This window comes from Phocoena sinus, chromosome 18, assembly GCF_008692025.1.
Source record: "Phocoena sinus isolate mPhoSin1 chromosome 18, mPhoSin1.pri, whole genome shotgun sequence".
NCBI lineage: Eukaryota > Metazoa > Chordata > Mammalia > Artiodactyla > Phocoenidae > Phocoena > Phocoena sinus.
In genome coordinates this window covers 20,393,450-20,416,529 of record NC_045780.1, presented here as the reverse complement: position 1 = coordinate 20,416,529, position 23,080 = coordinate 20,393,450, and the positions used below count along the sequence as shown (strand labels likewise).

Sequence of the window (23,080 nt, the reverse complement as noted above, 5' to 3'; positions counted from 1 at the left end):
AAGTTCTTGGCGAGCTCATCAAGCTAAATTTCTGCATGTAACTAAAGGAAAATATCTTCTACAGTAACATATGAAACAAGTTTCCTTATCTAACTAATTTCAGATTGAATCTGGTATTTAATTCCAGTCTCTTGAGAGAGGTCCATAAACCAATGTCCACAAATCTATCTGACTCAACAGGTAAGAAAAGAAATATCATTCATTGGGCTCCGGAAATATGACTTCTAATCTTAGTTCTCGCACAAATAACTGTGTAATGATGGGGAATTCATTTAACCTTTCTGACCCTACTTGCTTATTCAACAACTAACAAATAGTTATTCAATTCAGTGACTACTAGAAGCGCGCCAAGTGGTTGCTAGACACTAGGTGTGTAACAATGAACAGGAAGAAGACAGGCCACGCCTTCAGAGGCTCAAAGTCTGGAAAGGTGAGGAGTTTAGGCTAAACTACCTTTAAACTCTCTGTTCCAGAGTTAGCATTTAATGATTTCAATGGGATTATATTCATATTCTGTGCCCTGAGGTCAACACAACGATTTCCAAATTACCTCGAGAAAACTGTGAAGTATTAAATATTTCCCATGTGAACACTGGTAAGGTAACTTTTTAAATCAGAAGCAGGTTTGATATATTTATTTAGAGGGTGATTCAACTACAGAATGAAGCATTTTTGGCACTACAAAATCCAATGTTTTAAAATCTTTTTTTCCTTGCCAGTCTGTTTATTACAATTTTATCATCCTGAAGAGATTCTCTTATCTGAAGCTTTTCAAGCATTCAGGTATTTTGCATGATGTCTGATGTGATCGGTAATAAAGGTTGCAATGAAGTAGTAGCTATGATCATAACCCTAGAAGACAAAATAGAGATAAGACATTTATCTACTATTCAGAAAAATCGATATTAGGTACATTAAATATATCTTGCATGTCACTTAATTTGCTTATAAATAATCAAACTGTCACAACATGTGGAAGGTTTATAATCAAAGTAAAGCTTATTACACTTGTACTTCAACATTTTCACTGAAAAAAGAGTAGTTGAAAAAAGTTCTAACTCAAAAAAGCAATGCACCACCCTCAATAAGGGAATGTTAAGATACAAAATAAGCACACATAAACAATACAGAAAGAACATGAAGAACGCCCAAATGCCCTATCACTGGGAAGTTAAACACAGCCATCATAAATCACATTAAGAATTCGACCTCCTGCATGGTAAAAGCATATTGTACCTTTATCTGAGGAAAAAGGAATAATTCATTACACTCTGACATCCCTCAGCAATAAATCAAACTGGGTAAAAAGTCAGTAAACTTTTGAAAACTACCATGAAGCAGAGAGAAAATGTGCCAAGTAGTTGCGTTGAAACAGATTTCTATCTGGTCAAATAAAATCCTTGATAGGTAATCAATGGTAAATGGAGAGGCAATCCTTTCTCGGAGTGTCCTCTGAGTACAAAATAAGTAGCTCTCAAAGGAAAAAGAAAAGAAAAATAGGGTGGGAAGAATCAAAGAGTTAAAAGCCAGATAATTTGGGGGACAGCCCTTACCTTGCCAAAACACAATTAAAATACAAAATAGAATAATCTGAGAAAGATGAAAGTCTAAGATCGAGCGAATGGTCTCTGATGGGAGGAAAACGGAATTTTTCTAAGCACTTAAGAAACAAAAAAAACCTAATAAAAATATCACCTGGGTTTCAGGGAACAAGGTAAAGTCCCTAAGGTTTTGATGAATCAGTAAATGTTCTCTACCTCTTAGTTGGCAGGGGTATGCAGTGCATATCTTGGGAACAGCAGTTAATAAAGAGTTCTAGTTTAAAATCATCAAAGTAACTTAAAAGCAATCTGTCTTCTATTTTCAGTGCCCAAACTGTGGAAGTGAATCTGACATGAATGTTGTCAAAATTAAGGCTGAGCCTTGGAACTCTTTGGTTTCATGTCTCTCGACGATCAGACCAGTCCCAGTTAAATTAGTTAAATTTAGAGCTGAAGGACAGTTTCTTACATAAAGTTAAAGAAAAGCATTTTCCACCATGGAATTCTTGAGTTGTTAAGAGGCTAAATATGCCCATGATTTTCAGGCCACAAAACCTGTGAAATATAGTACCAAGTACCCGCCATTTTTCACCGATGATAAGATGGATCTGACTGAAAACAGGTGTAGATGCCTCGAAACACTTGTTAACAGAGAGCCTAACGCGACTGACTATGCTGTATTTTCATGTTTAGTCGCACGTATGTTCAGTGTGGTGCAGTTTCAGGCACATAGTGGGTAGCCACTATTATTATTATTTATTATTATTATTATTTTATTAGAGAAGTCCCAGAGTAAACTAAAGTGACAACTTTGAGCTCTCAGGGGTGTATTGCAAGATAGCAGTGTATTTCACCTAAAATACAAAGCAAATGTCCTTCCACAATGATATTTAACTGAAGGTCTACCTTCATGAGAAAATAGAAAATGCCTGTCATGAGGAACCAAGAAAGATTTTTTAAAATATCAACATAAAGGCAAGAGAATACATTTGAATTACTGCCATTCTGGTAGATACAAGACGTTTATATAATTAGAACTGACTGTGTCATTCTTGATGAGTTTCAAGCTCTGCTGGTCAATATTATTAAATGGGGGTAGCTCCCTTCATCGAATTCTTTGAATTGGTTTGTATGTTAAGCAGCTTGTGTAACTACGTTCATTTAGTGACACTTGAAAGGGCCTTCATTTCCTCTTCTACCTCACACTTGAAATGGAAAAATCCTTGGTAGCAAAACTCTCTTAGAGTATAAAAATAAACGAACTCATTCTTTTATTCTTTGCTCAGTTCTCAAAAAAAGAAGCAGTGCTTCCGTGGCTATGTTGAACATTTATTCTAACAGGCAATATTTTCCTACATATTTTCCAGACCCAATTAGCAAAGCTCAGATATGAATTCCCGAGTTATGAAGTCTCTTCAGAGTACAAAGAAGATGGCTGAAAGCTGCTCATTTGTTTATTCAATAAGCACTTCCTGAGGGTTTATGTGCCAGGTAATTGTGCTAAGCATGGGGATACATATGAGTGAGAGAGCCCTGCACTTCTAGAATTCTGTGCCATGTTCATACTCTTCTCTAACAGGCAGGCACAGAGGCCAAAACAACCTCTGAATCTTCAAAAAGCGCCTGAGACTTGAGAAGGTACTATAGCCTTGCTTCAATGTTGGTTTCTGGAAGTTTCCATTCGGTCTGAAACTGACAATGTTTCTTCACTATATTACTCCAATAACTGATAATAAGACATACTAGGCCTTTCCTCTTCAGACTAAGACTTGATCTGTGTATATTGGCTATCAGAATTCTGCTACCTTGTGTATTTTCAATTTAGATTCACTGAAGTGAAAATAGAAAAAGAAAAAATTATGAAGTATAATAAAAACCAAATTAATATCCCTATAGACTACACTTCCCCCTCAATTTTTTTTGACAGTTGATAGAAATGTAGATTGTGAGCATTTAACACCATTAAAAAGAGGAAAATGAATGAAGTTGGGTAAACCATGTACATGATTGCAATAATTTTTTTTTCCTCCCTAGATCACTTATTTATATTACCCACTATTATTTTCAGCTTATTTAATCCTTCACAGCTCCCACTTCATAAAGAAATACAGATCAACTGTACTTATAATCAAGTGCCCTCAGACCTGAGGTAATCTGAAGTCAATGGAAGTTGGCTTGAAAATCTGAAAAGTTGCTTCCCTGGAGCCAGTGCCCAGGTATGTCCATTCAGTCGCTCATTCAATTACAACAAACCTAAACGATCTGCTTCAGACTGTGTAGTTCAGTTTTAACCTGTCCATGCTGGAAGGAAAGTGAACAGAAAATTGTGCCTGAGCTAAAAACTGTGACTGATGATTTCGATACTTTCTCACTTTTTTTTTTTTTTTTAAAGAATTGCATGCTTTGTACTGACTCTTCATTAAGTACAGACAACTACGTTTTTCAGTTGCTTGGGATTTAGTCATTTTAGAAATAAGTTGATTTATTTTCTGCCCCCAAGAATTTCATCAGTGTTCTAACTCTGTTGTTTTTATAACAAACTCTAGAGAGTTTTCAGTCTTTGTTGGCAGGATGAAACTTGGTTGTTGGTGGTAACAATGAAATTTCCTGGCACAGACATAAGGGAAGCAGAAGAGGCAACAACGCCACTAGAGCCAAGAAGTTAACGTCATTTGGAAAAAACATGCTTTGTTACATCACTTAGGGTAATAGTTAATATAAACATACTATTATGTTTATAATCAAATTTATCAAGGTTGATTATTGATCTAAAACATGTAGTTCTGATGATAAGTGTTCAAATTAATCTAAAAAAATCTATTTCTATATGATGGATACCCACAGACAAGGTATACATAATGTATTGGTTTTGGACATATTTTCCCACATGATATATATGTATTGTGTACATGTTAAAAATATCAAGGAGATTAAAAGGACATCAGGGAGATTGCTAAGATCTGCTGCATGAGATCTTAGCAAGTAGCAGCTTATGCACAGCTTCCCCTATGTCAGCTCTAATTCCATCCCTTGGCTCTTCAGGAGTACGGCTTTGCCTTGCTTTGGAATGGTTAGACAGATGCAAGGAGGATAGTATTTGCAATCAGACGACCTTGCTTCCAGGCCTGGTTCCACCATAAACTAGCTGTGTGACCTTACATAAGTAGGTTACTTTTCTGAGCTTGTCTCCTCATCTGTAAAACAGATGGCCAGGAGTCATGCATGAAAACCCATAGCAAATGTCATACTTAATGGTAAAATACTGAAAGCTATTCCTCTAAGATCAGGAATAAGACAGGATGCCCACTTTTTTTTTTTTTTTTTTTTTTTTTAATATAATTTATTTATTTATTTTTGCTGTGTTGGGTCTTCGTTTCTGTGCGAGGGCTTTCTCTAGTTGTGGCAAGCGGGCCCAGCTGCTCCACGGCATGTGGGATCCTCCCAGACCGGGGCTCGAACCCGCATCCCCCGCATTAGCAGGCAGATTCTCAACCACTTCGCCACCAGGGAAGCCCCTGGATGCCCACTTTTATCACTTCTATTCAACATAGTACTGGCAGTTCTAGCCAGAGCAATTTGCAAGAAAAAGAAATAAAGGCATCCAAATTGGAAAGGAAGAGGTAAAATTATCTCTGTCCATAAATAATATGATCTTGTATGTAGAAAACCCTGAACTGCTAGAGCTAATAATTCAGCAAAAGTAGCAGGATAAAAAGTCAAACACAAAAATCAGTTGCATTTCTATATTCTAAAATTGAACAATCTGAAAAGAAAATTATGAAAACAACTCCATTTACAACAGCATCAGAAAGAATACAATACTTAGGAATTAACCAAGAAGATGAGCTACTTGTACAGTGAATAAATCACTGCTGAAAGAAATTAAAGAAGACACAATAAATGGAAACACATCCCAGGTTCATGGTCTGTTAAGGTGTCAAGACTACCCAAAGCAATGTATAGATTCAATGCAATCCCTATCAAAATTCCAAAGGCAATTTTTGCAGCAACAGGAAAAACCATCCTAAAATTCAAGTGGAATCTCAAGGGAGCCCAAATAGCCAAAACAATCTTGGAAAAAGAAGAAAAAAACCTGAGAACTCATGCTTCCAGATTTCAAATTTTTCTACAAAGCTACAGTAATCAAAAAGTGTGGTAACTGGTATAAAGACAGACATATAGACCAATGGAATAGAATAGAGAGCCCATAAATAAACCCTGGAATATATGGTCAAATGATTTTTGACAAGAGTGTTAAGCCATTCAATGGCGAAAGGATAGTTTTTTCAACAAATGATGCTGGAATCCACGTGCAAAAAAATGAAGTTGAATCCTTACCTAACACCATATTCAAAAATTAACTCAAATTGGATTAAAGACTAAATGTAGGTCCTAAAGCTATAAAACTAACTATAAAACTCTTAGAAGAAAACGTAGAACAAAAGCTTCATGACAATGGACTTGGCAGTGGTTTCTTGGATACGACACCAAAGGGACACGCAACAAAATAAAACATAGTCAAATTGGACTTCGTGAACATTAAAATATTTTGTGCATCAAAATACAACATCAACAGGGTAAAAAGGTAACCCACAGAATGGGAGAAAAATATCTGCAAATCATTTATCTGATAAGGGATTAGCATCCACATTACACAAAGAACTCATAAAACTCAATACAAACAGCATTCAATACAAAAAGCAACCCAATGAAAAAATGGGCAAAGGACTGGAATAGACATTTCTCAAAAGATATACAAATGGCCAATAAGCACGGAAAGATGCTCAGCATCAGTAAGCATTAGGGAAATTTAAATCAAAACCACATTACCACCTCACAGCCACCGGGATGGCTACTATCCAGGAAAAAAAAAAAAAGAAAGAAGAGAAAAGACATGTTGGGGAGGAGGTGCAGAAACTGGAACCCTTGTGCACTGCTGGTGGAACTGCAAAGTGGTGCAGCCGCTCTGGAGAACAGTAGGGAGGTCCCTCAAATAACTAAGACTAGGACTACCATATGACCCAGCAATCCCACTTCTGGGTATATAACCGAAAGAACTAAAAGCAGAATCCTGAGAGATATTTGTACACCCATGTTTATAGCAGCATTATTCATAATAGCTAAGACTTGGAAGCAACTTAAGTGGTCCCCTGACAGAGAACGGATAAGCAAAATTTGGTATATGCACACAATGAAGAGCCTTAAAAAGGAAGGAAATTCTGGCACATGAGACACGGATGAACCTTAAGAGGACTGTGCTACGTGAAATAAGCTAGTCACAAAAAGACAAACACTGTATGATTCCACTTATATGAGATCCTCAGAGTAGTAAGAGACACAGAAAGTAACATGGTGGTTGCCAAGGGCTGGGGGCAGGGAGAAATGGGGAGTTGGTATTTAATGGGAACAGTTTCATTTTACAAGATGAAAAGAATCGTGGAAATGAATGGTGGTGATAGCTGTATGACATTATGAATGTATTTAATACCACTGAAGTGTTCACTTAAAAATAGTTAAGGTGGTAAATTTCATGTGGTATTGTGGTATTTTAGCACCACAACAAAAAAAGTTGAAAAAACCCCAAAAAAACCCAAACAGGTGGATAGGCTAGGAATGGTCTCTCATCTGGTCATATAAGGCTAAAATGAGCTAATGCTGTGAAAACATTTTTGTAAACTGAAATATACCACATTACACATTGATCTAGATTTATTTGAACACTTATCATTATATGTTTTGGATCAATGTGCCTGACATATTACCCTTAAACATGAATAAAAATGTTTAAAAAAATCACAACCATGTATAATTTTCAGTGTTCACTTTTCATCCTGAAGTAAAAATTTTGTTTTTATTATGTTCTGAAGCTTATGAATACATAATTTAAAAAAAAAGGTAGAATTTCTTTAATTATAGCTGTATTAGCATAGAGTTAAGTGAGTAGTGAATAGTCAAAAGTATTTTAGTCAAGGAAAATTTGCGAACCAATTGAAATTCAGTAATTATTCTTAAACAACTAGCAAGTAGCACAACAAATAGATTAGCACCTAACTCAAACAATATAAAGTGCGTGTGTGTGTGTGTGTGTGTGTGTGTGTGTGTGAGAGAGAGAGACAAATAATACACAGCTTCTGAGGCTAAGATGTGTACATCAAGTGAAGAGTAATGAAGGCGGAAGCTTGTCCTTTTATTTTACTGCAACAATAGTCGCATGTGTCAAGAAAGATATACCCGATAATGTTGACAATTAAGTACTATTCAAGCGTTAACTTCGTGTTATTTACTGATTTTACAGTGGGACAGAAAATTGTAAATACTTTTCACTGTCAAAAGCTTTCCTATTTCTATGGAATTTGGTCTTAGATATCATTAACTTAATAGGAAGGCTTTCATTTTAAATGTCTTATTATAATTAAAAAATACCTTACTAGAGGTAGCTTTTCAAATTCTAAAATAAAATTAAGAAGGTACTATGGAATCTTGTTATTTTTATAGTTAATTTAGAACAAGCTAAGGTTTCCTAGTACTTGCCTCTTGTAATCTGAAAACAACAGGGATTTTCTTTTCCGTACAGGCAGCTATGAAGTTATCAGGTAGTAGCTGTCCATCTGAAAGGAACTGGTCATCTTTTCCTTGATCAATTAGTATATCCAACTGAGTACCTGGGCAGGCCTTCACAAGATGGGTAGCATCATAAGCCTATAAAAAGGGGAGAAATAATGAAAAATAAATTTGAAAGTGCCCAGAAAGATATTCTGCAGAATCCCCTATACTAGAACTGAATAGAAATTTAAAGTCATTTCAGCTCTAAGGCTGATTAAATTGAAAATATGCTTTTAAGTTGGCTTGTCTGGTTTTTATTTACAGGCCTTCAGAATTCTATCGTCAATTACAGCTTCTTCCCTACTTTCAACCAGTCCTAGACCAACGGCAAGAATTCTATATCTCAAGTATTCTTCATAGTATATAGCCTTTTTTCTTCCAAACCTTTAAGGTTTAATCACCTCTCAACTCCAAGAAAACCAATTTGTTTTCTTTGTAAATCCTTTTACAAACTGACTATTTCTTCTAACTCCATTATCTTTTTCTACTTCCAAATATTCTCTATTTCAAATAAATAGTCTATTTTTTGTCACTTCTTTTTGACTAATTCCAGACATAAATCTCTCTTTTGCTATCTGCTGAATGGCACCAAATGTCTATCTCCAGGAACTTTCAGGAAGACTTGATTTGAACAATCTGAATCATATCAACAACTCAAATTTATTATGTGAGGAGCTGCCACTAGTTACAATTTTCTATTTTACCATCCATCTTTAAATATTATTCATGTATATTCACTAATGACAACTTTTATGCATTGATCAAGACACACAAAAACCAAAAGATTTCCCCTTCTAAAGTAGCATGCTTTTTAAGACTTGCTTTTTTTAATCTTAAAAGGAGAGGGTGGAAGGACACCTATAAAGTCCAACTAGTTCTAAGTTCCACGATTGCATAATTCTGCATGGCCTCCTTATTCCAAGAGTAAATTAAATGATAGCCTAAACACTGCATAATTAAAATAGTAAAATCTACTGCCATTTGGAGAAAAATGATACAGATTCCTTTATAGGGTACCTCTCCCCTACTTCTCCCAATCAGTTGGTCTTTTACTCAAAACTTCTGTTAGACCATAAGGCCCCTGTGGACGGGAAAGGGTCATCACCTTCTTGACATAAGATCTCAAAACCCCACACAAACTCTGCACATGGTGAGGACTCAAAACACTGAGGCACAAGCACCGTCAATGCACTGTCCCCAAAGTAACTAATAGTAATAATTTTCAGCATTCTTCCAATATAATAAAAATCTAAGACTAAGCAAAACAAAACTCTAATGACTAAAAGATGAACCTTCCAATTTGTCAGAATTTCAATGACCAATCTTAAATAAAATAGGGGTCCATGTGTAAATGACTTTGAATAAACAGCAATAAGACAAAAAAGGTTTTTTTCCCACTCGACGATTTTCTACTTGCTAACATGCACATGATGATGCGTTCGCCTGCAAAATATTCAAACTCTTGGTGGAGTTTTCAGATAGCCCATTTCTGCACAAGAGCAAATCAGTCTCAGGAAAAAAGGGCCGTTTTTATTTTCACTTAGAAGCATCTGCTCCTATGCGTGAAAAAGCAATCTTACTGTTGGAAATATTCTCATAAATGTATATTACATACACAATATCTATTTTTCAAAGCTTTGAAGTCTAGAATTTAAAATCCAAATCTGAGAGATGCTAGACTTTGAAACAGATACACAAAATAAAAAGCCAGGCCTTGGAGTTCTTATCATACAATTAAGCACACAGTTAATATGAGGTAAGTCTAAATTTAGTAATATGGGGTATTTTTTGTGATGTTAATTTAGAAAATAAACATATAAATGAATCATTAGCAAAAAAAAAATGTAGCCGCAGAATATCTCCCCTAATTCAATGCAATTGAAATACTGTTCTCTGTTGTTGTTGTTATTGTTATATGTATACACTTTAATTATTTTTTGATCTGAATCCTTAACTTGAGTAAGTTAAGAATATAACGTCTGTAGTGTGTAGCTTTTTAACAAATTTGAAAACTTAAGAATGAGTATGAAGACCGCCATCCAGTACCTACCTCCCATTTACCTTGATCTGTTCCCAAATATCCACTAAAGGCTTTTTTGCCCCAAGGACAGAGCACTGGGTTGCAAATTGGAGCAAATGCTGACACAGACTTCAGAAACAAACAAACAAAAAAATTAAAAACAAGTTTTATTTTGCTAAATTGAATATGAACAGGTATTTACAACTTGCTTAAAAACTCTGACTTGCCATGAAAATCCCCGTGACCAGTTTTCCTTTTGCTATATTATGGGCTTAGATTATATGCCTCTCCAAGATACCACATCCTTTGTGTGTTCTAATAAAAGAGCTACATTTTCATTAAATAAGGCACAAATGAAAGTTTATGTTCAGCGTTTCTACCCATTTTTTCCACTTAAAACAGTGGAAAATCAAAGTCAACTTTACAAGAATATTCCCGGTAAAAGTAAATGATAACATACTGTCACAATAACATTAATCAATAATAACTTTTAGGGAAAAAAAGCCTAGAAAACTATAGTTTGAATAGAAGCAATGAAAGCTGCTTTATAATACCTCTAATAGACCAATGAGAAACCACTGGGATAAAATTCCTATACTTCTGATTCTGTAGCATTGTATTGTATGGTCAAATTTAATGCTCTTTCCCCACAAACCCCTTGAAATTCCCAAGACTAGAAAAGTTTAGTCCCAATACTAAAACAACAGTATCTTAATTTCAATCTTTGAAAGTTCCTAATATTATACTATTCAAGAGAAATATCTGTCACTAGAAGCTTAGGTAATCTTACTTTGTATTTTCCAGGGTTCTTCAAAGCACAAATCAGAGCTCCATGGCCCCCCATGGAGTGGCCAAAAATAGACATCCTTTGGGGATCCACTGGAAAATTGGTATTTATGAGTTGTGGAAGCTAGAGAGAATTTAATAGTGGGACAAGAGATATGACAGAAATAAGTTTAGGCTTTCTCAAAGTCATCTAAAATAATCAATACTTCCAAATTCACAGTCTTAAAATGGTTCACACTAGTAAAGATTAAAAAAAAAGTCAGACAGACAATGATCATTAATATATCACTGGAGAATATACGTTACATCTTCCTTAGAAAGCGACTTTAAGAAGATAATGCAGAAGGAAACTTTAAAATGTAAACTTTTGATCTAGTCATTTCACTTCCTGGAATCTCTTTCTAAGGGAAGAGTCCTTATGGGTAAAAAATTATAAACAAAGATAATCAATGCAGTAATACGTATTATGGTAAAAAAAAAATGTAAATATATAAATAGCCTCCATTAGAAAAAATTAAATCACAGCATATGACAGAATATTATACAATTATTAAAATTATGTTACAAATAGATCAGAATATTAGAAAATATTTATATAATTAAAAAAAGAAGAAGATAAAAATGTTTTACTATATATGAAAACTAGTCATAAAAAATGTCTGGAATATACGAACATATAGTTGTTTGGGGTGACAGAATTATGGGTGATTAAAATTTTACGTTATCGTTTCTGAGTTTCTATGATGTGTACATTAACAATTAAAATCATAGAAAAATGCATGAACTGCACACACATATTAATAGAAGCAGTGCTTTACCACTTATCCTTTTTGATTTTAATCACTATGAAATATGTCTGGATGAACCAGCTGCCAGAAAATACAGTTTTTTCATACACTGTTTTCTTTGGATAACCTGGGTGGTGTATACAGGTGTCAGTATAATTATTAAACTCTTTAAAATTGTACGTAGTGTTCATTTAAATTGCAGAAAATAGTACTATAGTACTTGTAAACTTTGGAATTTTTACCAAGATAATTAACAAATATGTACCCAATAGATTCAACAATACCATACCCTAGTTTAAAATTCTCGGCACTGGAAGGACTTTGTGTCCCAAATCAAACTTTTGGCAGTCATCAACTAATAATTACACTGTAAATTAAATTACCTCCTCCGTTACATACGAGTACATTCTGTAGTTAGTTTTCCAAGGATCTTCAGTAGCATCCACGTAAAATCCAGCCCCAGTGCCGAAGTCCCAGGTCTCATCTTCTCCTTTAATATTGCAGCCACCTATTAAGGAAAAATCTTGTGGTTTCATCTACTCTGTAGTAATGGCCCATGTTTAATAACACACTTTAAAATGAACCTGAAATTTCACTTGCATTAGAGCTGTTCACCAAGTATTGTGGGCTCTCTGCGTTTTGGGGCACATACTTCCTTGCCCCCTTGAGTGCGGTCATGTGACTAGTTCTAGCCAATGAGGCAAGAGAGGGAATGGCCCTCTAGGCCGGGGTATTCACTGGCTTTCTTCACTGATGGAGCTCCCTCCTATGTATTCTGAACATATCTTTCCTCACTCTGTTTTACCTGTCAAAGGGCTTATACTCTTTTTATCTTTCAGAAATGCGTTGATTCCTTCTCTGATGCCCCTCCTCATTACCAACACTTCTTTACTTCTCTGTACCGCTGTGATCTTAGAAGGGAAGGGGAACAAATGCTTGTACTCAATTCACTATTTTGAACTGAAGATGTCTCCTTATGTACTTGGGAATCATTCCATCCCGTTTCCCCTATTTACCCATCCCCCAATGGAATTTTCTTATATTCTATTTTAACTAATTACATTTTATTTTATATCCTTGCATACAGTTAAAAGGCCAACTACTGGGATTCTGAATAAAATTATAGTGATACGTAATTTGATGGAAATGACCTCTTCACAATAGTCAGTCTACCCATCCAGGAATATGACATTCTTCCACTTACAACAATTAGGAAATTTTATGTTTTTTTAAAAAATAAATCTCCATACTTTAGAAGTTTATGCCAAGGCATTTTATATTTTTGATGCTCTTCTGAATTAAACATTTTATTACATTTCCTGTGACACATCTTACTTTTACATAATATGGATTGTGAAAGGAAATGCATTACTTCCAAGGCCAGCCATTCAACTTCCAGATAGTTTTAGCTACCATTTAAATTCCATTTCCTGACTCTTCTAGGGTCCCAAAACAAGTTTCAATTATCTGATGGATTGAATTCTCAAATATTTGATATTCTCATTTCTCTAATGTAAACATTATAATCATTTATATTAAAACTAATACTTGTTTAACTGTATGACTATTTGATGACTAACAGAAATGAGAAAAGATAATTACCACATGACAAGGCAGTTTACCCAAGGAATAAAAAAAATTATTTCCTATGCATTGTAGGTTATTTTATATGATACATTATTAATTGAGTTGCTCAGTCTCTGTTTTAAAGGGCCTTAGTGTCTTAATCTGTAAAATGTGAATAGCAAAACTGTCCTCTCTCATAAGAGTGACGTTATGAGTAAAATTCAGTGAGGAAAATATACAGCATGGTATTTTAGAGTCATGATGTTGCTTGAAAGATTGATAAATAGCAAAAATATGAAATGAATTGTGCATTATTAGAACTTAAGTCTTAAGGATTTATATTTTTACAAAGGACCTCTGGAACAAGAACACTTACGAGGGCTGGTATCTGGAGCAATGACGACAAGGCCATGTTCCGAGGCAGCTTGATGATAACCAGATTTTGATATAAAATTTTGTTCTGTGCAAGTTAAACCTAAAGATCAAAAATATTGTTATCTCATGATATGCTGTGAACTGTGAACGGTTTATAAGCTTTAATCTTCTTATAACACAGAAAACAAGCTCACTTATTAGAAAGTTTTTTCTTTGTTTGTTTTAAGAAATAATGCTGAAAAAGACACTAAAGTTTCCCTTCTCATAAAATACGTAACGGTATTAATCCAAGAACTGTCTTAGGTTAAATGCTCCCATAGCTGTCCTTTGAAGGTCACTCACTAAAATTTCAATTACTGAAATCCTTTGGACCAGGTGTGTTTGGGAATTTAGAATTATTCAAACTGTAGAATGGCAATATGGCGCATTAAACAAATGTTATTACAACCCTAATGGTGTGTTATTCTTTTAACAAGAGATATGACTGCAGTAGCTCTCACCAGAAACAAAAGGTAAAAAGAACAGGAGAAAAGAATACAGCTTTGGACCATGAATCAGAAAACTTGTTCACTCTTTTATGTGACCCTGGGTAATATATAATTTCCCTGGTACTATAGAATAGTTTCCTATTCTACAGGTTACATGATTTCTAAGAGCATCTTTAGCTACAGAATACCATGTTTCTAAAACAAACATGTAATGTGTTATTGCTTTTGGCAATACCCTGCTCTTCTAGCAAAATTGGTTTGCTTTTTCCAATCAAAGAAATTAGTTGTTGAGTTAAAACTAGGTAGGCACATCAGAAAGTCTACAAACAATAAATGCTGGAGAGGTGTGGAGAAAAGGGAACCCTCTTGCACTGTTGGTGGGAATGTAAATTGATACAGCCACTATGGCACAGTATGGAGGTTCCTCAAAAAACTAAAAATAGAACTACCATACAACCCAGCAATCCCACTACTGGGCATATACCCAGAGAAAACCATAATTCATAAAGAGTCATGTACCACAATGTTCATTGCAGCACTATTTACAATAGCCAGGACATGGAAGCAACCTAGGTGTCCACTGACAGATGAATGGATAAAGAAGATGTGGCACATATACACGATGGAATATTACTCAGCCATAAAAAGAAACGAAATTGAGTTATTTGTAGTGAGGTGGATGGACCTAAAGTCAGTGAAGTAAGTCAGAAAGAGAAAAACAAATACCGTATGCTAACACATATATATGGAATCTAAAAAAAAAAAAAAGGATGGTTCTGAAGAACCTAGGGGCAGGACAGGAATAAAGACGCAGACAGAGAGTGGACCTGAGGACACGGGGAGGGGGAAGGGTAAATTGGGACGAAGTGAGAGAGTGGCATGGACATATATACACTACCAAATGTAAAACAGATAGCTAGTGGGAAGCAGCCACATAGCACAGGGAGATCAGCTCAGTGCTTTGTGACCACCTAGAGGGGTGGGATAGGGAGGGTGGGAAGGAGATGCAAGAGGGAGGGGATATGAGGATATATGTATACATATAGCTGATTCACCTTGTGATACAGCAGAAACTAACACACCATTGTAAAGCAATTATACTCCAATAAGGATGTTAAAAAAAAAACTAGGTAGGCACTTAATTTTTACCTTTTAAAATGAAATACTATTCTCATTTTTAAAGACTGGTATTTGGGGCATATCTTTGAGGAAACATACATAAGGGAGGATTTAAATCAAAGTTATAAGAAGCAATTTTAAAGAAACAAAAATAGAACGCTATGACATAATTTGGTTTCTATGAGTCTCTTATAATGTCTGCTTCTAAAGATGAAGTGCCAATGTCTTGTGAAAGAAAAGTTAGCATAGAGGTTCAAAATTACTCTCTCACAATCCATTCAAGAATCTTTAACATTCACCTCTGATTAAGAAGCATTAGTATTCTTTTGTGATGTTCCAGATTGTAGCCAGAGAAGGTGAGTCCAATTAAAATATTTCCGAGAACACTGCAAGAAGTTTCTTGGCTGTGGTTTCTAATTAGCATATCACAGGTGCCCTGGTTTTACCTAATACTGTTCTATTTGAGTGGTAAAGTCTCTAAGAAACACTTCAGTAGGAACAAAGTAAATAACTTTTCTAAGCTCTTGTCACTGAGTCTAGAACTTTATATTCTCTGCTGAATTACTTGGTCTAATTGAAAAAGAAGTATAATAAATGTAATTCAGTAGGTCTGAAATTATTCTTGGGATAAAGTAAGAGTAGACTATGACAGGCTCCTAAAGTCTTTTATAAATGGTTCAGAAGGCACACCAATAAGTGAAGATTAAAGAATAAGATTAGCTAGTTAAAAAGAAAAAGAAACTCCTTTATAAAACTCAAAGGCAGAACACTTACCAGACAGCCAATATAGTGCAGGGCATTTTCCAGTTTCTGCCTTTGGTGGTAAATAGATAGCAAATTTCATTTTGCATTTCAGTTCAACACTGTAATTTTAACAGTCATACATACAAAAAAAATCAGTTGCCCTGATTGTCATCAGTCAAGACAGAAACATAAAATAAGTGATTTAATGTCCAAAATAAGTGATTCCACCAACATTTAAGGAATATACCATAGCCCTTAAAGAAAGAATGAGGCCAATTTAGCATACTGATCTATTGATATTAACCGAACTGAGCCTATGCTGTGCCTGGTACACAGTCATTCTGAGCAGGCTGAATTAAAAGAATAAATGTAACACCCTCAATGCAGCACTAAAATTATTAAAAGAAAAATTGTTTCTAAAGAGATATATGAAATAATAAATCAGCTTTTATAAAAAATGAATTCTAAAGCTCTTAAACTACATGTTTGTTCATGGGCACTGAAATGCATCACGTCCTTAATTTGCTTTTTACCACTAAGAGTTTATTACCATCACCAATATCAAAACTAGATAAGATAAAGCTGATAAAAATCACAAGTATTTTCTACAGGTAAACAGTAATTCAGGCAACAGAGATCTTTCATGGGCTTATTTAAAGAATCAAATAGACGGAAGCAGAATTAGAGATATCTAAAATTGTATCTTCTTAGTAGTTACCTGTCATGTTCGAAAACTTTCTGCAATCCCCCAAAGCACTTGTTGCTGGAAATCTGTTTCAACGCCATTCTTCTCCTATTAGTGAAGATTAATCTCATTAATTTCTAGAGAATCAGTTCCTAAAAAATTTGAAACAAAACTAACTGTTTTTGGGATAAGTTATCTAAACATGCAACTGTCTGCCACCCTGAATTTTTTTCACATGCTAATTTCCTCTCATAAATAATATTATGAAACTAATTTTGATACTTACACTTGGTACTCACTTTAGGAAACTTTAGTACTTTGGAATGTCATTACTAATTTATTAACAAGCTTTTTTGTCTGTATGACTGTGGACTGCCCCAAATTCTTTTTATTTATTTTTTTGGCTGTGTGCGTGGCATGTGGGATCTTAGCTCCCTGATGAGGGATCAAACCCATGCCCCCGGCAATGGATGTGCAGAGTCTTAACCACTGGACTGCCAGGGAAGTCCCTTTCCTTTTTACTTTTTTCCAAATTCTTTTCAGAAAGAGGCAGAATATAAATAAGTTATTAACTTTAGCTTAGAAGATTAAAAATTGTTAATAGTTTACCAGTTAACTGTAACAAAGGAGGCAATGGTATGAACATTATGGTTGATATTAGAATGGGAGGAAAATGGTATAACAATAATGATTTTGAAAATAATAACAGGTAACATTTACTGAACACAGTGTCACAGGCACTTTCCTACATGTTGAACGAGATCAAATTACTCATCCTAGGAGAGTGTTTCAGAGAAAGTGATATGCAATTTTCAGATCAACATTTCTCCTTCTAAAACAAACCAGCAAGTAAAACAAAACCCTGTCCTGAGTGAATTAAAAGTACAGCTTGTCATGGAGAAATTTTGAAGTTTAGTACTTCTTTTCTCTCCAACACATCTTTAAAGTTTTCACAAATAATTTTAAACTTAAATGTTAAAATACCACACATTATTAATTTTTAATAATAAATACCAAAAAAACTGGAACACCATCTTTATGGTAAATACCTGTTGAGTAAAGAGAAACCAGACTGATTCTGATTTGTATCTCTCGAGGAAGGATTCCCTTCCCCTCCTTATTACAAATCACTAAATCGTACAAACTAAATAAAAACTCCTCAGATACCAGGCACAGGTATTACCTCTCTGGTGGTCTTCTCAGTGAAATGTTCTACTGTACACTGATCAGTTGTGGTGTTAAGGTTACTCTAAAAAGATACATAGCAATAATCTTAGGAAGCTTATTTTGGAAACATCTTTGCAAAATTCTAAATAAGATTAGTTTCAATCCTACGTTTAAGTAATCTCCTCAATAAATCCAAATACTGAGCTTTGCATTGGAAATGTGGGATGTGAACCAGAAAGTCTGACATCAGAGCCCCTACTCTCCTGCTATGCTTTCCTGCCTCCTGAGAGGGTTTTTAAATACTCACAAAAAAATTTTTTTTCAGAAAAGACTGACTAATTTTATAGCATTAGGGTATTACAATTATACACAGAGGTAGAATTACCTTCTATTCACAGGTTTATGCTTTTAACCTTCAAAAGACCAATTTTTAAACAAACTGCCCACAAAATGTTATTAATTATTGAATATTAACTTCAGCTATTCTTGTTTATGACACTATCTTAAATAATGAATTAACAGAGATAGATGTATACTTTGAAAATATATACACATGAGACCAAGGAAAAAAATTTACCTGAATTATTCTTAAAGGAAATCCTACTTTTTTAGATCTAGCAGGGACTATGTCTGCTTTCCCAAAACATGGTACACTGAGCATATATCTAGTACGTGAGAGGTACCTAATAATTATTTGTTGAATTAATGAATAAATTTTTAACTTCTAACTACCAATTATGTGAAAGTTTTTAAAATTAGCTTATTCTTTACCTCTATTGTTTTTATAGTTTGTTATTCATCTATTTTGGTAATCCGTAACTAGTCTATTTCTTCTGCTCTTTGAATGTTCTTAATTAAAATTCAAAATCAAACACTTTCCATTGGGCCAGAGAAAACAAAGTTAAAATACTGTTTTTTAAATTGGTAGAATGAATTAATAAAAATAAAATCAAAGCTTTTAAAGTTTTTTTTCCCCCTAACTACCCATTTTAGAAACTATCTTCAATTGTCAATTAAGAAAGTTGGGCTCGATAAAAAATAAGACATAAGCTAAGAACTAGATATGATATACTATGATATATGAAATGATATACTAGGTGATTACATTTTTCACTAAAATTTTTCTATGTGAAAAATAGCATATTTTAAACCAAGTTACTAGATTTTTCATTCAACTTCCAAAGTAATACATAAAAATAAAACTTTAATGTACCTGTCCAATTGCTACTTGCTTTTTTATCTGCACCAAAGGGTAGATGATCCTGAAAAAAAGATCAAATGGTGTAGAAATGGGACATACTTTTCACAACAAAGGTTATACAGACATGTATAGTACACTACACATTCTCAACAGAGACATCTTCCTCTTGTGAGGTAGATGACTACCTACTCTGGGTATGGCAGTGTCAAAAGGGCAGCTGATGGGACAGCACCATCGCTTTGCCTCGGCCCATTATCTAAGTACCTTAACACCTATTTTGCCACAAGGCCTTGTGTTTGGTTAAAAACTTCTCCTGGAATAAGAGTCCTATGAAGACAGTTTTTTTTTTTCTTTTAAATAAACAAAAAGTTTTAGATTGCAATTTGAAAGTACGAGATACAGTCAACTGCTGAGAGTGAAGAAAACAGGAGTGGAGACGAGAAAAGCAGAGAAAGATAAAAAGAAGCCTAGACTCATCAGCTAAGGGTTGTAGGTCAAACGTGTAACGCGGGGAGGATAAAGAAGGGAAGAGATGACGGCTTAAGGACTACTGGGTTGACTGGCTAGAAAGGACGAACTGGTGAGAAAACTGACTGGGCTTATGAATGATGGTGAAGTTACTGATACACAGAAATAAACAAACAAACAAATAGAAATGTACATAGTAGTGTGCACCAAATGACACCAAATGTGTCATTTGTCTGACACGTTTCATTTTGGTTCTAGAACAGATTTTTGGGGAGAAACGAAGTTACAGAGTAGAATAGAATAATAAAAAACACCCTCCCCCAAGAAAAACCAAAAACAAAGGCAAAAAAAATTTCACAGTGCCAGTCTTCCTAGAAAGTCAATGAAATGTACATCAATATTCTTCAGAGAACAAAGTTTCTCTGGATGCATGGTACATGGAAAGCCAATGAGGTAAAAAGTATCAAAGTCATCTTTATTCACAAAGTATCCATTCCCCCAAAAGGCTAAACTGTCAAATCTTACTTTTCTTCCCTTTACTTATTGAAGTTAAGTGTTATTTATCTCCAGCAATCTGTGTTCTTTGTGTTTCACCCATTCTTTCCTTCTTTCCATAAGCCTCAAAAGTTTTCTATCTATCTCTACCTGGGTTTTTGTTCTCATTCCCTCATGGACTTTGATCCATTTCTCCATCTGCAATGTGTCCCACCCCACTGGCTCTCGATAACCTACACAGGCCTTCCCAACATCACCCGATTATGGAACTGCTTACCATCACTTCCTTGTTCAAATTCTCTCCTCCGTGAAAAAACAGGATTCCATTCCCTAAGTTTCCGCTCTATTTTTGCCTTGAAACAATATAAATCTGCCTCTCTTGATTCAATCGTTCTCAGGCATTGGTGCCAGAATTTAAATTTCTTGCTGGACCCTTCTCACAGGATGTGCCACAGGCTAGTAAAACTCAACGCATCTAAAGTCAAGCTTCTGTCTCCTACCTTCAAACCAAGTGTTTCTATTCCTTTTTTTGCTTCTCTTTTCATCTATGCCTGTCTTGCCCAACCTACATTTGAAATGTCTTAAAGTTAACCCGTCTCTGAATTCCCACTGCCACCATCCTAATTATACACAAGAAATTAAATTTTCCTTCCTACTTTGCTTCCTTCTTGTGTGTCTCACTAAAATCAATCCTGCATTGGAGGCCTAGGGCTTTAATCCATTTAACTTACTGCTCAATGGATCCCTATACACGACACATCTTCAGGCCTAACATGGTCTATTTGGAATTACTAGTCATTTAAATTTATTTTTAATTTTATTTTAAAAATTGTGGCCTGGAAGGGTGGGATGGGGAGAGTGGGAGGGAGGGAGACGCAAGAGGGAAGACATATGGGAACATATGTATATGTATAGCTGATTCACTTTGTTATAAAGCAGAAACTAACACACCATTGTAAAGCAATTATACCCCAATAAAGATGTTAAAAAAAAAAAAAAATTGTGATTAAAAAACACATAACATAAACTTTACTGTCTTAACCATTTTTAAGTGTATAGTTCAGTAGTGTTAAGCACATTGTCAATTTTAAAACATGGTTAGCTTGCCCACATTAACTAGCAGATGAAAAATGCTTGCCCACTTCCAGGATGCTGCTACAGGTGTCCAGAACTAATCCCGCTCTGCTGTCAGGGCAGTAGTTGAAAACCAATAAGTCATTGAAATGGAAGATAGTGTCAATAATTATGCAATTTTTTAAAAGCTTGATGCCATTAAAACTTCAGAAAATTTAAACTATGAACTGACAAAAAGGATGAGCAGCACTCCATATATACTTTGGTCACATTATTAACTGTACTATGCATAATCGCTTTTCCTTCATAATTCACATGGCTTGCCCATACATGAATTTTTAATCCACCCTGGGGAAAAACATAGCATCCATGAACTCCAAGCACCTTAACTTAGCTCTCAAAATTGTCTTCAGTGGTCCCACAGTATTTTTCTGGCCTTGTTTTCTGTTATCTTAATTTAGTCAAACTCAATTATGTATAATTCTAGCATAGCCTGGATGTTTCTACTGGGTGCCAAGGTACAATGGTTTTTTAGAGCAGGTTGTGGAGCCAGACCCTCCAGGTTCAAATTCTGGCTTCACCACGTACTATACACGGTAGTTCTTTGGTAGTAGTGGTCGTGACTTCGGGCAAACTATGTCATCTTTCTATGCCTCATTTCCCCATCTGTAAAGTAAGGATATTAATAGGATCAGTTTGATAGGGTTGTTCCCGGGACTGAGTTAATTCACGTACTTCGAACACTGCTGGCCATGATACGCACACAAACGTTAGCTATTATTATTCTTGCAACCTCGAATGCCCTCCAAGGTCCGCGCAAATGCCATCGCCCTGACGACCCACTCACAGACGACCGCCAGACTGACTACACAACTGACACCGCATTTACAAATACGATCAGCCTTCCAAAGTGCTTGCAAGCGTGTGCGGAGAAGCGGGATCCCCAGGTGCCCGGGCCCCTGACCCAGGCGCCCGTGGAGGCTGCGAACGCTTTGGGGTCTGTTTCCTCCATGAGCGAGGTACCCATCCACCTGATGCAGGAACAGCTACGCAAACGTAGTGGGGTATTTGATAAACCGGCAGATGCCCTCAGAGACCGCACGCCCGAGCACCCCGAGTTACACATTCTTGGAAGCTCAATGAGGAAAAGGGATCCGGGAAGAGGCCGAGCCTCGGGACAAAGTCCTCGGCTCAGCGCCCCTCCCTCGGCCTCCGGCCACGGCTCGTCGCGCTCCGGGCCCGGGTCCGCGTTCTTCGCGATCGCACCCACGCGACTCGCCGCAGGCCTCAGCGTGCGCCCCGACTGGGCCCCGCCGTGTCACCGGGGCAGCACGAGACCCAGACGGGCCGAGGACATCCGGGCCTCTGTCCAGACCTAGCCTTACCTCGGGCCGCGTAGGGAAGAGGAGCAGCAGTCGTAAGGGAAAGGCGGGGCCTCATCATGGCCGCCAGGGCCACCGCCTCGGTCCCGCCCCTTTAGGGTCCGCCCCCTCTAGGCCCGCCCACTCCGGGATCCTAACTCCCGAGCCCCTTCTCCTCAGCCCCGCCCTTCATCGGTTCCGCCCCCCACTGTCCCCGCCCCCTCCCTCGCCTCGCACTTCCCCGCAGCGCTTTGTGGGCGGCTTCTCCTTTTCTTGACGCGAGTCCTACGTCAGGGAGCCGCCGTCCGCCTTGGCCCAGACTCTTACCAGCGGGGGCAGGATAAGGCCCAGGCTTGAATGAACGTGAGTTCTGGCACAGCTTAACTCGTGGAAAATGTTTCCACCGTAGCCTTTTGAAGTTATTTAGAAACCAGGACATAATTTCAAACCTCCTCCCCCTCGCCAGCCCCAGTCGTTCCAGTTCACCTACTTGGTAGCTGGAGTGAAATAGGAGCCATTTAAAAATCTCCTGTGCTGGAAACATAGTAGAAGCTTCCCCAGTGTCCTCTTTTCTCCCTTCTCTCAATGTTAGTTGAATT

At 36.3% G+C, this 23,080-nt stretch overlaps 1 protein-coding gene across 12 annotated transcripts; it reads right to left on the bottom strand.

The window, feature by feature from the left end:
* Positions 1-601: 601 nt before the first annotated feature.
* Positions 602-22,585, bottom strand: ESD (esterase D). 12 transcript variants are annotated; one of them, XM_032611252.1, is made up of 12 exons: positions 22,506-22,579; positions 20,324-21,786; positions 19,096-19,144; positions 17,899-17,964; positions 16,749-16,823; positions 16,061-16,149; positions 13,681-13,779; positions 12,122-12,246; positions 10,955-11,074; positions 10,195-10,293; positions 8,073-8,240; positions 602-852 (listed from the first exon to the last, which is right to left on the bottom strand). In XM_032611252.1, the coding sequence occupies exons 5-12, from the start codon at positions 16,814-16,816 to the stop codon at positions 772-774; spliced, it is 849 nt and encodes a 282-aa protein (XP_032467143.1). In that variant the 5' UTR covers positions 16,817-16,823; positions 17,899-17,964; positions 19,096-19,144; positions 20,324-21,786; positions 22,506-22,579; the 3' UTR covers positions 602-771. The 12 variants fall into 12 exon arrangements, with proteins under 12 accessions (XP_032467143.1, XP_032467147.1, XP_032467148.1 ...); XM_032611256.1 differs by having other exon boundaries at positions 19,096-21,786; XM_032611257.1 differs by lacking the exon at positions 20,324-21,786 and having other exon boundaries at positions 22,506-22,571.
* Positions 22,586-23,080: the final 495 nt, after the last annotated feature.